At 43.1% G+C, this 14696-nt stretch overlaps 1 protein-coding gene across 1 annotated transcript in view; it reads right to left on the bottom strand.

Annotated features, from left to right (window-relative positions):
• PRKD1 (protein kinase D1) overlaps positions 1-8654 on the bottom strand; it is a 153003-nt gene extending 144349 nt beyond the window's left edge. Inside the window, exon 1 of the mRNA XM_054971371.1 lies at positions 8435-8654. Within this exon, the coding sequence (XP_054827346.1) occupies positions 8435-8632 (198 nt within the window). The 5' untranslated portion in view covers positions 8633-8654. The remainder of the gene's footprint in view (positions 1-8434) is intronic.
• Between the last annotated feature and the right edge of the window lie 6042 nt (positions 8655-14696).

Below are 14696 nucleotides of genomic sequence, written 5' to 3'. Positions count from 1 at the left end.
ATTTAAGATTCACAGGAAGACTCACTCATTAATAGATGCAAGGTTAAATGGATAGAAAGTGTATTTTATGGACATTTGTTCACTTTTTATATTCTATATCTCTAGAAACGTAACCCACACTAGATAGTCATTCCTTCCTCCCTCTTTTTGAGACAAATGGCTTTGTGCCTTTGGTATACATACTTAGCACAGGTTGTTTATAATAATTGTTGTAACTGGTTTATAATAAAGTTAATCAACTGCCCAAATACAGAGAGTTTAAAACATGGGGGTGGGGTTGCCTTTCCCTGTTCTTGCCAATTTTGTACCTAACTATAATCCTAAAAAGAGTTAGTCCAGACTGGAGTAACTCTATTTAGGATTGCACTGTGAAGATGAAATTCATATACAAAAAGGACACCATAAAGCCATCTGAAAGAATTGTTTACTGGTAAACTTTAACACTTTTGTTTGTCTATATAAAGTTATAAAAACAGTTAAACACACATAAAACATTGCTAAAAATACTGTGGAACAGTATTGGTTTTGAAAAAGATACGCAAATAATTCTAAATGGCACAAAGAGTGCACAAAGAGAACTTTTTTCTCCCTTTCCCAACATACTAGAACTTGAGGGCATACAATGAAGTCAATGGACAGTAGTTTCAGGACAGACAAAAGGAAATACTTCTTTTTACTCAACTAGTGACTAAAATGTGGAATTGTCTGCCAGAGGCTACAATGATGACCAAAAAATTTAAAGGGGGATTAGACAGATTCATGGAGGACCGCTCTATCAGCAGTTACTAGGCCGTGGCCTCTACGCACTCTTGTGGGCTCTCCAGAGTAACTGGGCCAGGATGCTGATGGACCACTGGTCTGATCCATCAGGGCTCTTCTTATGCTCTTATGAAGGGATGTCAATGCATGTGAACTATTCCAAATGTAGTAAGTCACTAATCATTAAAGGCTTAAGATTATGTGATTGCTGATTTTATAGATACCAATCTAAATTTAAAAATAACACTTTGTAATATTTTTTCTCATCTAATTTCAAAATTTTATCATTCACCATTGGTCTTTTTCATAATCAGAGGATAGGAAGAAAATATAGCAACATTATTACAAAAATGATTTGTAGATTATTAACAATTTCTACTCAGTATTTACACCACCTTTGCATTCAGCAGCCTTATAACTAGATAGTTCAGGCTGTTGATAGAAAAGATTCAGTTACCTTCATTATGCACAGAGGTCAGCTGCCAATTCCCCAGGCTGAAATTCAGCACCGGCCCTATTGAAAGACTCCTGCCTACCCTCGCATCTTTTTTTGTTCTGTGCAGCCTGGGACCTGACACACTTATCATCACAGCCATTTGCACCACCCAAGACAAAGTGCTTCATAAGCAGCAAAAAGCTTGCTGAGCACGTTGCAGGTGTCAGAACAAGAGAACTTGCTGTTTACCTTGCCTTCTCCCTACTCCTATCACTTTACCTCACAGAAGCAGAAAATGTAGCCCTTTCTTCCTTTCCATGACACCAATAACTCTGCATGCCAAAGAGATTATCTAAAAGCACTGATAAAAAAGGGGGGGGGGGCTGATGCACAGCAAAGGTTGGCAAACTAGTCACTGGATGGCAGGTCCAAGCCCAAGGTATCATTCTGGCTTGATATGCAGCATTCTTAAATTTGCTTGTCTATCTGACCTACAAAAACCCTGCACAGGGGGAAGGGGTGTGCATTCGGTTCTGAAAAACATTAAAACAGGGTGCCAAGCCAGTCTCCTATTAAATGATTTTATTTGTTAGTAATAGAACTAGCAACCAATTTTCACCAAAAAACAGTCCTATAAAGTACTTTATAAAGCATGTACATAAAGAATAAAATCTCTGCTGCTGTAGTCATAATTTGATTCACTTTCGCCCTTGGAAGAATACAACAATATGCACAAAGTTTCAAATGGAAGATTAATAATAATAATAACTGCACTTATATACCACTCTTCTAGACAGATTAGTGCCTCACCCAGAGCGGTGAACAAGTTAGTGTTATTATTATCCCCAAAATACAGCTGGGGCTAAGAGGAGTGGCTTACTCAAGGCTACCTATTGAACTCATGGGCATAGTGGGATTCAAACTAGTAGACTGCTGATTTGCAGCCAAACCACTTAGCCACTGTGCTACATTTTCAGCTATATGACAATGGCACAAGAAAGAGTCTTCTGGTACTAATGCAGCATCTCTGACTAGGACTTTCAGACTCTGAAAGTAAAGTTCCCCTTAAGATGATGAGATGCAGTTAGATATCTACAAGCACTGGAGCCTTAACAAGAAAGTGCCACAGCCGCAGCAACAAAGCATCTGAAAAAGGCAACTTAAGCAACTCTGGGAGCTATCCTAAGCAGATCATTTCAAAGCAAGTCCCATGCTATCCAAAGGGACTTACTCCCAGGAAAGTGTTATTAGGACTGCAGCCGGTGTTAGTTCAGCAACAAGGCAAGAAAGTCAGGGCATGAAACTTGGTTCCTCCCAATACTGGATGAATGCATAATGCCTGATGCTTCAGCTTTAACCTGAAAAGCATCAAAAGACAAAAACAACTGTGAAATTTGAAAGCCAGCAAAGGAGATGCACAGTGTGTTGCCCATCAGAAGTTGTGTCAAATTAATTCCTGGCTCAAAGACTGCTGATACTGAGGTATCCGAATCCCATGGCAAATGCTCCTCCACTTTGATGGAGAATGAGGGTCTCTGGGTAGGAGGGTATCATACTGAAAAGAGGGCAAATGATTCTGAAGGAGAGACCAATTCCTCAGATGGTCAACCAGTATCTTGTCACATTGATGATCTTCTTCTAGTAATGGGATGGGAAGAGGGAAAGGTCATGAGTACAATGTTCAGTCCTTAAAGATAGGGCTTTGAGGGGCTTGTGCAGTACAGAGGAAGAATCAGTGATCATGGCATACATCACCATAAGTGATGTCTCGAAGTGTTATCGTGCTGTTCTGGAAGGAAAATGTGTGTTGTTTGGCGGAAGCACCTCCAAGGCAGCATTTCTCAGAAACACTGCCTGTTCCATGCACAGGGCCAGTCAGAAATGATAAGCTTAGTCGTCTCATGTGTGCATGAAGTGATTGTATTGAGGGGAACAGTTAACATTTGCCAGGCACTGGAGAATGTTTGAGGACAATCCAATAATATATATATATATATATATATATATATATATATATATATATATATATATATATATATAAAAGATGGGCTCTGCTTAAAATGAAATGAAATCGGACTACTGGCGCTTAATATCTAAGGTCAAAGAGCAGCTTTTAAACTAAGGAAAGATCATAAGACCTGGAGAGCTTCAAGGCACTGAAATCAACCTCCATTCCACAGGGCTGTAAGGTAGTAAATGTAACACAAAATTTTAAAACAGAGTCCAAGAACATCAAAAAAATTCCATGCCAGATGTTAACACCTAACATCTGTTCCCACAAAACTTAGAAATTATTATTGAAGTTGGAATAACTAAGTGCACAGATGAACAAGCCATACTAAAGAAGAATCAGTATGGCTTCTGTAAAAGGGAACTCTGTAAAAATCCTAACTTTAAATATATGCTGATCATAGGTCTGCCAAGTCCCTCACCCCCAAATCCCATTGTCCACCATGGCTTGGAGTGACAGCAGGGGGGGAAATGCTGATAAGTGCACGAGGCTGCATTTTTTTATTAAAAAAAAAATCTTTTCCGACAATGCGCTTCACACACTCTCACAACCTTAGCTGATCAGGTCAGAACTGGTGGTAACTGGCCAGGAAAAATATATTAGGGTCCTGGTGGCTAGCTAGGAAAAAAATCTCAACATTGTGTGTGATAGCTGTGAAAAAGGCAAGATATATGCTATGGATTATTAGGAATGAGGACTGATAACAAAACAATCACTATGCTAATGCTTTCCCACAGAACTACAGTGCAGTCACTTTAGGAATACAACAGAGAGTTCTGGTTGCTGTATCTTTAAAAAGGATACTGTAGCACTGAAAATAATGTAGAAAAGAGCAATCAAAATGATCTAGGGGATGAAGCACCTTTTGTCCGAAGAAAAGCTTTATTTTACAGAAAAGTTTACTAGTGTGGGGGAGGGGGGAAACATGATAGCAGTTTTTAAAAGTACGCATGGGATGGAGAAAGTAGACAGAGAAAATTCTCTCTTCCCCACAACACTACAACTGGGAGTACTGACAAAAATGACAGGCAACAGATTTAAGACTAGATGAACTATGGGTAAGACCCAGCATGGTTGCTCCTATTTTCTTATCAGGTAACCACATACATGACAACTAAACAAATCCCACTACATTCTGGCAAAACTACTAGACATAGATTTCTCAGTACAAATTTGTTCATTGATCTATGTCATGTAGGCACATAAAGTTCCTTGCCTCTCTCAAAATTACCCCATTCCACAATGTATGCATGGAAAAGGGAACTAGGTCTGATTATCTTCACACACTGAACCCCCTGTAACTGAAGTTGACATAAGATCACCATGCCAGGGTATGACCTAAAGACAAAAATCCTTCATATTTCCTGCTCCTTCTTACCTTATCAAGCACAATCACTGCAAAAGAAAAGGGAAAGGCAATTAAGTACATGCAAGTTGCAGATTTGTGCTTCCTGCCATGTCTTCCATGACCTAACCGACTTCAGGGAGCGGGGGGGGGGGGGGAGAGAACATTTTCCTGAAGTAGCTCCTCTACCAATACACACCTTCTAAGGTTAGACCAAAATTCCAGAACTATTGTATCTGCTTCTTGGAGCTCTAATAAGGAATGCCTGTGCACATACCTATCCATTCATAAGGGCCTGATCTTGACTTCCAATAGCTATTCCATCCTTTCCATAGTTTTCCTTAATTTAAAAAATACTGTGGCAGCTTGGAAATTTTCAGACCATCTTTTTCACACAATAGATATACAGTTGTGCCTCCCATTAGTTACGTGGATTCAAGACAACTGTCCTCAAAGCAGAAATTGCATCACATATGTTATGACTGGGAAAGTGTGGTTTTAAAAGAAGTTCAAAAAGCAGCAGCACAAACAGCTCTCTCCTTACCCTCATCTCAGCAATTTCACATGGATTTTAATTGATTTTTCAATGTGTTATTTTTTCCCTTTCCATGTGGGCAATTCCCTGCTATATTCAATCATACTGAATTGGTTTACCACAAAAATGGTATATCTAACCAGAGAACCATCACACAGCCAGACATACACTGTCTACTTCCACACCAAGCTAGTGTGGCATAGCAGAGCACTGAGCTGTGATGTTCCAATTCTCACTAAGCCACAAGTCACTGGTGATCCTAAGAGCCACCAGCACTTATACTTTACCTAATAGACATGGGACCTCTGTACCAAATTTTCAAGGTAGAATTAGTTGTTTGAAAGTGCTTTTGGACTAGAAATGTTCACGTGATTCACTATGGAAAATTACACAATAAATGAGCAGTCTATTAAATATTCAAGAATCTGTCAGTAGTTGTGTCACACTTCCTGGTTTTCTCAGGCAAAAAATGTACCTCATTCAAGAGGTACAACCCACAGAAATAATAAAATATGAGGTTGACAGTTCCTTTGTCTGTAGATCAGATTTACTTCAAACAACCATGACTATCTCTCATTAGAGTGCTAAAAGTGATGGCTGCTTATAGGAGGCACTGGAGAAACCCAGGAACACATTGCAGTGATCTTAAAGCATCAGTCGAAGCAAAGACAGAAGTTCATGCTCTTTCAAACTCAGATTTTGTTATGTAGGAGAAAAGATACACTTCTGAAAATGAAATAAGTAACCTAAAAATGATTCTGGCACTGAAAGAGAGTAAGTAAACTTTCAATAATTCATTTTTAGTTTCTGTAAGAAAAGTAGACTAAATGAAGAAAGTAAATAAACAGCATGATTATCCTCTTATTACATATGGAGATGAGACTGAGAAATATTATGCTCATATTAGGGGAGTGGAGATTAACAGTGCAATCCTAAGAAGAGTTACACCAGTCTAAGCCCATAGAAATCAGTGGGCTTAGACTGGCGTAACTCTGCTTAGGATTGCACTGTAAGTATGGAAAAGAATGGTTTACAACCACCCTATAATACAGACTGCTAAAATCTCCATATTGCAGGAGAGCTGATTTAGAATACCCTGAAGAGTAAAACAATCATCTGTTAACAATACCATATTGCAGTTCTGGGGAGGGAGTTAAACCATACTGCATTATGATGCCCACATTTCCCATGGGGGAAGAGTCTAACACAGATTTTAAGAACTGTCACCAGCTAATTTTTATTACTTAGCTACAATGTTACAGATTCAGATCTCCACCACACAGCATGCACATCAAGAAGCAGATAGAAAGTAGTATACTTATGTAGGACATACTTGCATTTCAAGTGAACTAATTTTATAGTATCTGTGTTCAAGTCACCCAATATCACTAGGCACTCAGCTTGAAAATAAGTCAGTAAAAAAGGTAAATCTATTATTCTTCTATTACTCCAGCCGTCTACCCAGGAACCTGCAATTGCATTCAAAAGTGGCCAGGGGGGGGGGTTGTATATATCTGTGTTTTTTCATTTACTACTTCTATTATTCTGACAGAGCAATTCTATGTAGTAAATCCAGTCCAGGTTCATTGATTCCTCTCACTGGAATGTACAACACCAATGTGAACAAAAATCCTATATAAAAGTGGTGGCGACCAGCATTTCCATTTCTATGGTTCAAACTTTCCTGAGAATGGGTGGAAAGAAGTCTTGTGACAAAAGCCCTAGCCATTCGCTCACATAGCCCACCCTTCATTACTTCTAGAACCTTTTGCCCAGGGCAAAATTGTAACCTTGCATCAGTGTATATATCTTGCTAATACATCTCTGCTATTTTTCCCCCAGCAGTATCTAAACCCAACTTCTTCATAATCTCTAACCACAATGCCATGTCCTCAATCAATCTTTTTGAACAATGCATCACCTGCACAGGGATTTGTTTGTGTGCAAATTCAGCATTTATTAGGAGAGGTATTAAAACTGCAAATCTGGAATGAATGTGAGATTTCTGGCCTGGATGCTTTCTAGAAACCGATTTATTGTGACCTGAACATTCTTAGTCAACAGTCTACTTCATCAGTTACTCTGTAGCCTGTTTGAGGCCTAAAAGAAAATAGAAAGATGATGCCACAGCAAACCAGTTAATCTCTAAGGACTTACTTTAGAAGGCAGATGCACTTCCTGTGTGACCCCCAAGTCTTGAAATGAGTACCATAACTTTCAAAAGGGAATAGCCTAAAGTCACACAATGCTGCTGTTCTACTGCTTACAGTAACAGGGTCTGGCCCTAGGTGGAAATCAGCTATTTAAGTTTGTAAATAATTGTGAAAGTTGTTCCTTAGATGTCAAGACAGGATAGCCTCAGTTCAACAGGTTTGTATCTACCATCCAAACAACACAACACAGTATCCACTGTGAGAATGCCAAGCATTTGTCATGCATCAAGGAGATGGGAGGGAATGAGTAGGAAAATGGGAGGCACTGCTGCGAAATAGGCCAAAGGCAGAGGTTAAAAAGACATTTAAAACCATGACAATTATTTGTATACTGTTTTTTTCATCACACACTCAAAGCAGACAGAAATTTCTGGACAGGTTCACTTTGTGGCTTTACAGGACCTGGCACATGAAGCACCCCTAGGTATTTGTCCACAGTCATCTGTAGACTTTTGCAGAACCCGTTTGTTCTTAGTGGCCATCCCAGCCTCTTCTCTCCCCCCACCCCCTCCCCAACAAACCAGCGGGAGGCTTCAGTTTGCCGGCAGCGGCTGACCCCCCGACAGGCCCAACCTCCAGGGCTCCCTGGCCAGAGCTCAGTCGACAAAGCGTGCTTTCTGGCTCGCAAAGTGGAAACTTTCCTCTCCCAGCGGGTTCTGCGGGGCCGGGTTACTATTTTGACAGCTGCTGGTTCGCCCCCAGCACCGGGATGCCTCCCAGCCTCCTGGAGCCTCCCTCTCTCGCACTTTTTTTCAAGCCGGGGGAAGGGCCGCATCTTCGGCCGGGGGAGCTGCCTTCGCGCGTGGCAATCGCATCCATGCAAAGAGCAAAGCAGGCCAGCGAGGGATGGAAAGTATAGCCGGAGGGACAGGAGAGAGGGAAAGAAAGAGGAAAAGGAGGCAAGAAAGAGCAAGGCGGGGAAGTTGGGGAGGCAGAGGGGGGAGGCCATCGATGTAAAGTGCCTATTCTTAAACCACACGCAGGGCGTGGAGGGGGGGAGATGCGATGCGCCGGGCTCTGGTTAGCATCGGAACTCTTTCTACCCTGCAGCGACTCCCCAGCGAGGGTCTTCTGCACATGCTCAGAGGGGCTGCCGGTGCGACCCGGGCCTGGCAAAGAGCCCTCTTAGACTTACCTTCTGGTCGACGATGGAGCAAGCCATTTCCCGGACGTGGGCCAGGCTGAACTCTCCCGACGAGTCCTGCAACAAGAGCACCGGCTCGCGGCTGAGCCCGATCTGGAGGTGGAAGGAGATGCCGGTCCCGCCGCCGCCGCCGCCGCCGCCGCCCGGCGGAGAGGGGCTGGGCGGCCGGATGACCGGCGGGGCGCTCATCGACAACTTCCCGCGGGACGAGGGGCAGGCAGGCAGGCGGAGAGAGAAAGAGAGAGAGAAGCGGACAGAGTCAGGAGTTTTCCGGGACGAGCCGCTGAGTGGGGCGCTGCCCAGTCCCCCCTCGGCTGCAAGCGGGGCGAGCAAGACGCCTCGGGACGGAGAGGCCAGGCGGTGGGAGTCGTGGTGCTGCCGCCTCAGCTGCCGGCGGGGCGGACTAGAGGCGGCGGCGGCGGCGGCGGCCCCTGGGCGGTCAAGCGCGCTGGAGGGGGGCAGGGAGAGGAAGGGCGGGAAAGGAGCCGCAGGCGCCAGAGCCGCCACCCGGCCGCTTCGGGAGCAGCAGCTCAGCCGGCGCCCAAGTGGCGGGGAAAGCGGACGGGCGGCGGTTCCCCTCGGCCAGGTAGCCCGAGGCTCGTTCGCCCTTCGCGGAGCCTCTCCCCCTGCGCAGCCCGCTCTGCCCGCCTTCTGAGGAAACATGCCGGGAATGGGGCTTAAGGCGTAGCGAGTCATCTCCCTGGCCGGCACCCAAGCCTGCAGCCAAGATTTTCCGCGGCCCAGAACACGCATCTGTAGCTCATGTCCGGTTGCCAACTCCCCCGCGCCCCCCCCCCCGGCTCTGCGGGGCTTTTCTGCCTTCAGCTGCTGGGCGAGGAGCGAATGCAATAGATGAAGTTGACTTGTTTAGGGTTTTTCTCCTGGCAGCGTCACCTACTTGGAGTGGACAGGCGGCTGTTAAAAGTACAGGAGCCTTTCTAGGGGGTGAGCTGACTGCCACCATTGATTCTTCCTCCTGCTATCTTGTTAGGTTTTGATCTGGCACCCAGGCCTTTCCGAATTCTCCCATTGCACTTTGAGGTCCTGGCATCGAAATGCCTTTTTCCTACCCATAGCACCCCAAACTCTTCTCCCTGGTTCCTAAAATACAACAAGATGTGCAGCTGTATGTTCCTCAAAAGTCAGTCCCACTCAGTTAAAATAGTTACAGCCTCATGGTCTGGTCCAATGCACATTGAATAGAACTTGCCTCCACAGACTGTGCCTTTCCATTGCCTTTCTAGGCATGGCAGGAAACTCCTTTCCTGACTCCCCGCTTTCCTCACCCCCCCCCCAGCGCTCAGCTCCTTTGTTAGCTTCCTAGGCACCCAAAGTTGTCTTCTGGCTCCAAAGGACTAAACCCTTAATGAGCTCTTACCCAATCCCTGACATTAAAATCCCCCAATTCTTTCCCATTCCCTGCCGTACAGCTCTTATTTTCTCAGGTTTAGCTCTCTTTGTATTTCTCTCAAAGGAAGGGAAAGTGGGAGAGAGGGCATCGGCCTCCCCAAGTCCCATTTCATTCAGTACCTTCAGAGCTGCCTTCATCCCAGCTGTTGCTGGTCCTTCCACGGCTGCTGTTCCTGTTAATGATTAGAGACAGCAACAAGACCAGCTGACAGAGTCTGAAGAAACTCTGTGAAGCGCTCCTGCTTTGTGGCTGCTCCTGGGCTGGGTATGATTTGCATGTAAGTAGGAGCTCAAACCTGTCAGCCAGCCCTTTCTAGCTGTCTCCCTTCCAGCAGAGCAGCAGCGAGTGGTGCCATTCCCCCCACCAAGAGCCAGTCACATGCTGATTGGAGAGGGAGGGAGCTGTCACCACAGAGCTGGGACTCTATTCAGGCAGATGCCACTGCTGACTGCTGTGTCCCTCACTTCAGCTGCTGCTCCTCCTCAGTGCTTTATTTGTGACTGAGGAATGATCAGAAGAATCCCACCCACCACCTGTCAGTTTTCTATTTAGTAAACATGAAAAAACATCCTATCCAGAGAATGTCATTTACTAAGGAGAAACTCTTACCTCTCAGGGAGAAGGATGAGTTTGTCTTACCAGCTTTATACCAAACACAAACCACATCTGTGTGCTCCACCCTTCAAGGCATAAGGATCAATGGAAAGGTGGCAGTGGGAAAGCAAAACATGATACTTCCGTTCTAGATGCCACAAACTCAAACTTAAATATATATATCAAACTTCTGCTCTATCCTTTATCACCAGTTACACCCTGCAATCTGTGAGAGAGGTTATGCTGTGAAGAAGTAACTTGCTCAAGGCCATCTATTTTGCTAAGCATGTGTTTCATTCTGGTCTCCACCTGTTCAAGACCAGCACTGTACCCACTGCAGGCATTTAGATGATCTGCAGATTGTATGCCAGAATCATAGAAGGATTACACTGCAGGTATATTTTTAGTGAGGGAAATACATTTTGCGCATGCTCATTTTACATGTTCAAGGGCTGAAGATTGGCACTAAAATTGGTGCTAAACTGCTCTGCTGTGCCCTGGTTTGAATTAAGTAACATATTGATTTTATAGCTCTCTCAATAAACTATGGGGGCCTACAGGTTACCTGTGTTGCTGAAACCTCTTGTGCTGTTGGTCTATTGGGATCAAAACAAATGAAACATCATTCGCTGTCTTAAAGTGGGTATGACATCTGTCTGAATGATGAATTAGAATTAGGCTGGAAAATCAAAGCATTTGTCCATGAGGCTTTTGTGAGGCTGTGTACTTTACACCCAAAAACTAGATTAGCAGTGAAATCCTAAACAGAGTTACTCCAGTCTAAGTTCATCGATGGACTTAGACTGGAGTAACTCTGCTTAGGATTTCACTGCAAGTTGATATTGATCACTATTTAGATCAATGCCTGGAGCAAAGAGGATCAGTCCGTATAGCACAATAACTGTAGCCCAAGCCTTTGTCCTGTTCTATGCATCGGACTGTCCCATGCATCTTTGAAATACTTCCTCTTGCACTGTATGCGTTAGTGATGTTGCAGTCATTGAGGATCTCCGTTATGAAAATTTATCTCTCTGTTTCTCAAACATTCCATTACTTCATACCATTTCTTTTCAACCATCTTGCTTTGGGGTTTGGTGCTGTATAGTTTTATGGAACAGCAAAGGAACCTATTGCTGTCTTTGGGGTCTGAGTGAGGTTTAAATCCTAGCCAAAATTCCACACACAGAAGGTAGACTGCAAACATTCTGACAGCTTTGTTCTCTGAACAGTTGGAATGTCTGTGAACATTTTGTGAACTCCTAGAATTAAGAAACTCTAGGTCATTGTATTTAGTTGCTTTACAAAATTAAAACAGTAAATTATAGATAACAAAAGATTTAATATACAAAATTATAAAAATTTGATCACACACAAAATGACATAATCACATATGAAAGGACTTTATTTTTATCTCCCATTGAGACTCAGGGTAGATTACAATTTTTTTTAAAAAATGCAATAGGAACAGTATTAGACATATAATAAACAGTGTAATAAGACCGGATTACAGAAATTAGAAAACAATACAGACGAAGCAAGATAATGCATACAGTAAACAATGCTATAAACTATTGTTACTGGGAATGGTCTCCTTGTGAGTAAGTGGGGGAATTAGTGGCAAGGGAGATGGCTATATAAGAGGTGGTAACAACAGGATCTCCACCAGTAATTTACAGGGTCTGTTCCCAAGGATGCAAATGAAGCCGTTGTTCTTAATTAAAGGGTAATTTTATTCAAGAGGCAAACCTCATACACACACATACAAGATTGCATGCAAGCACACAAGAGGCCTAGGAAAAGCAGTGGTGAAGGTGGAATGGATTTGAGGGTTTGCAAGGCAATAATTACCTATCCAGAGAGCAGGGAAGTCCATGGAGGGAGAGCTTCAAACACCAGCGATCTCAGCCAGGAGAGCATGAGGCTCAGGGTAGGCTCAAGGGAGCAGCACTTCGGATCCAATAAGTGTGCATGATTTGAATGGGACAAGGGCACTATATAGGGTAAAACATGCCCCGAGGTGGGAAAGCCCACCCAGCCGTTGGAACAAAGTCTCCAACGGTCAGTTCCTGGGAATAACAAAGGTTTGATTACCTTGATTGCTAGCTGCTGGGGTGTGTAAAAGAGAATGGAAAGTGTCTCCTGGACCTGCACAAAAGGGGCAGTTTGTTAATGGAGTACACCAGAGCTAAGTTGATGAATTTAGTTGAGGAATGTACGTTCCCCAGGAATGAATTATAAGAGCTTATGGATGCTAACTGATGTCTCCTCAATCATGGGCAGGAGATCTCATCAAGGAAGAAGGGAAAGGAATGTGCTAAGTGGGAAGACATTGCGAGACTTTTGTTGCTCTGGATTCCAGAGCTGAGAGGACCGTAAACTAATCACCGCTGGTCGCTCTGCATTTACACGCGGCATTCCATTCATGCCTGGGTCTCCCACGCAGGACTCAGCAACGGGAATTCCCGTTTGCAAACCAAACTGCTTTTAATCCAGGGGTCTTGTGATTTTATATCACAGGTAGCTATATTAAATAGCTATTAAAGATGGTGGAGGCTGGGCCGACTGCTTACACGACAGCCTTTTCCCTTTGCAAAAACATCCTAAAGAATTCCATTTCCCTACATTTTACTTTCCTTTATAAAATGTCCATCTTGTGGAATGAAAAAAGTATGGGAGCCTTCTTGACCTCTTCAAGCAGGCCATTCCACAAAGTGGGAGCCACAACAGTGAATACCCAGATACTGGTAGCTGCTGAACTTACCCATTTGCAGGGCGACACTTTCAGCAGACTGCTCAGATGAGCACAGATGTCATAGCAGGGCATATCAGGAGAGGTGGGCCTTCAGATATGTGAGAGCTAGGCCATGAAGAGTTTTGTAGATGATAATTGATACCTTGAATTATACCCAGAAACTAATTTGTTTAACACAGAAGATTGCTGAGAATAATGATAGTCCAGAATCACAAAATATGCGCATGATTGGTTTACTTCAAAGAAAGCCCAAAAAACTGATTGAAGACAAAAATTTATACTGACTGGCTATGGGTAGCTGGCCATTAAACTTGTTACCAAACTTGTTACCCTTAGCTATGTATATGAATAAAAGGGAACTTAAATCAGATGCAGAGGAGTTAGCCATGTTAGTCTGTAGTCGCAAAATTGTAAAGAGTCCAGTAGCACTTTTAAGACTAACCAACGTTATAGTAGCATAAGTTTTCGAGAACCACAGTTCATCTGATGAAGTCATCTGACGAAGAGAACTGTAGTTCTCGAAAGCTTATGCTACTATAAAGTTGGTTAGTCTTAAAGGTGTTATTGGACTCTATACTATTTTTAAATCATATGAAATGCCAAACATCAGAATCACTGGTTGAAATAATGATTTAGTTGAATTATTTTAAAAAATGCATATAATATGAAGAGACAATGTATGAGATGGTTGAAAATAATGACTTAACAATTGGAAGCCACAATACAGTGTTTCTACACAAATACTGTATGCCATCACACAAGTTTAGCCAATAGAATGCTATTCCAAATATATTCTAGGGCTTTCATTTTTCTCTCCATATGCACTGAAGAACTCTATGTACCTCTAACTTCATCTTGCCCTCATGCTCTTTATACAATGTGTTTGTGGAGGAGCTGATAAAATGATCCAGTAAATCAGACTGTGAAGAAAGCTTCTATTTATAAACACAAGACTATCTAAACTTCCCACATAATGCCCCATATTATGCAGGCAAAACAAGGAAACAGAAACAGAAAAGACTAAGAGTGTCAACTTGAAATTTCTTTAATAAGTCTGTCACCATGTGGACAATAATATTCCATAGTCCGGAATGCTATAATCCAAACTAGACATTACAAATGAATCAAGTCGGGACATGGGTATAAAGTATAAGTATAAAGTAGATTTACTTGCTCCATGAGCCAGAGAAAGGGGCAAAGAGTCCCTTCACCTCCACAGCAATTTCTGCTGGCAAAAATCGTGTGCCTGGAAACCCTTCTGTCCCCTTCATAGCATTCCAGACCCCAGCAAAGCAATACAGCACTCTTTAGGAGAGTAAACCCACTTTATTTGAGAAACGATTTGTGACAACATGCAGGGTTGGGCACCCTAGACTAGCAGTATGTGATCCAGGATTCATGATCCAGCTTTATAGCTGGATTTATGCCAATCTGACGTAATCTGGCTATACCAGATTACATAAGAGAATCCTGGATTGGATCCAGGGAACCAAACT

This window comes from Eublepharis macularius, chromosome 2, assembly GCF_028583425.1.
Source record: "Eublepharis macularius isolate TG4126 chromosome 2, MPM_Emac_v1.0, whole genome shotgun sequence".
Taxonomy (NCBI): domain Eukaryota; kingdom Metazoa; phylum Chordata; class Lepidosauria; order Squamata; family Eublepharidae; genus Eublepharis; species Eublepharis macularius.
The sequence above is the reverse complement of the archived record's forward strand: the minus strand, read 5'-3'. Positions and strand labels throughout refer to the sequence as shown.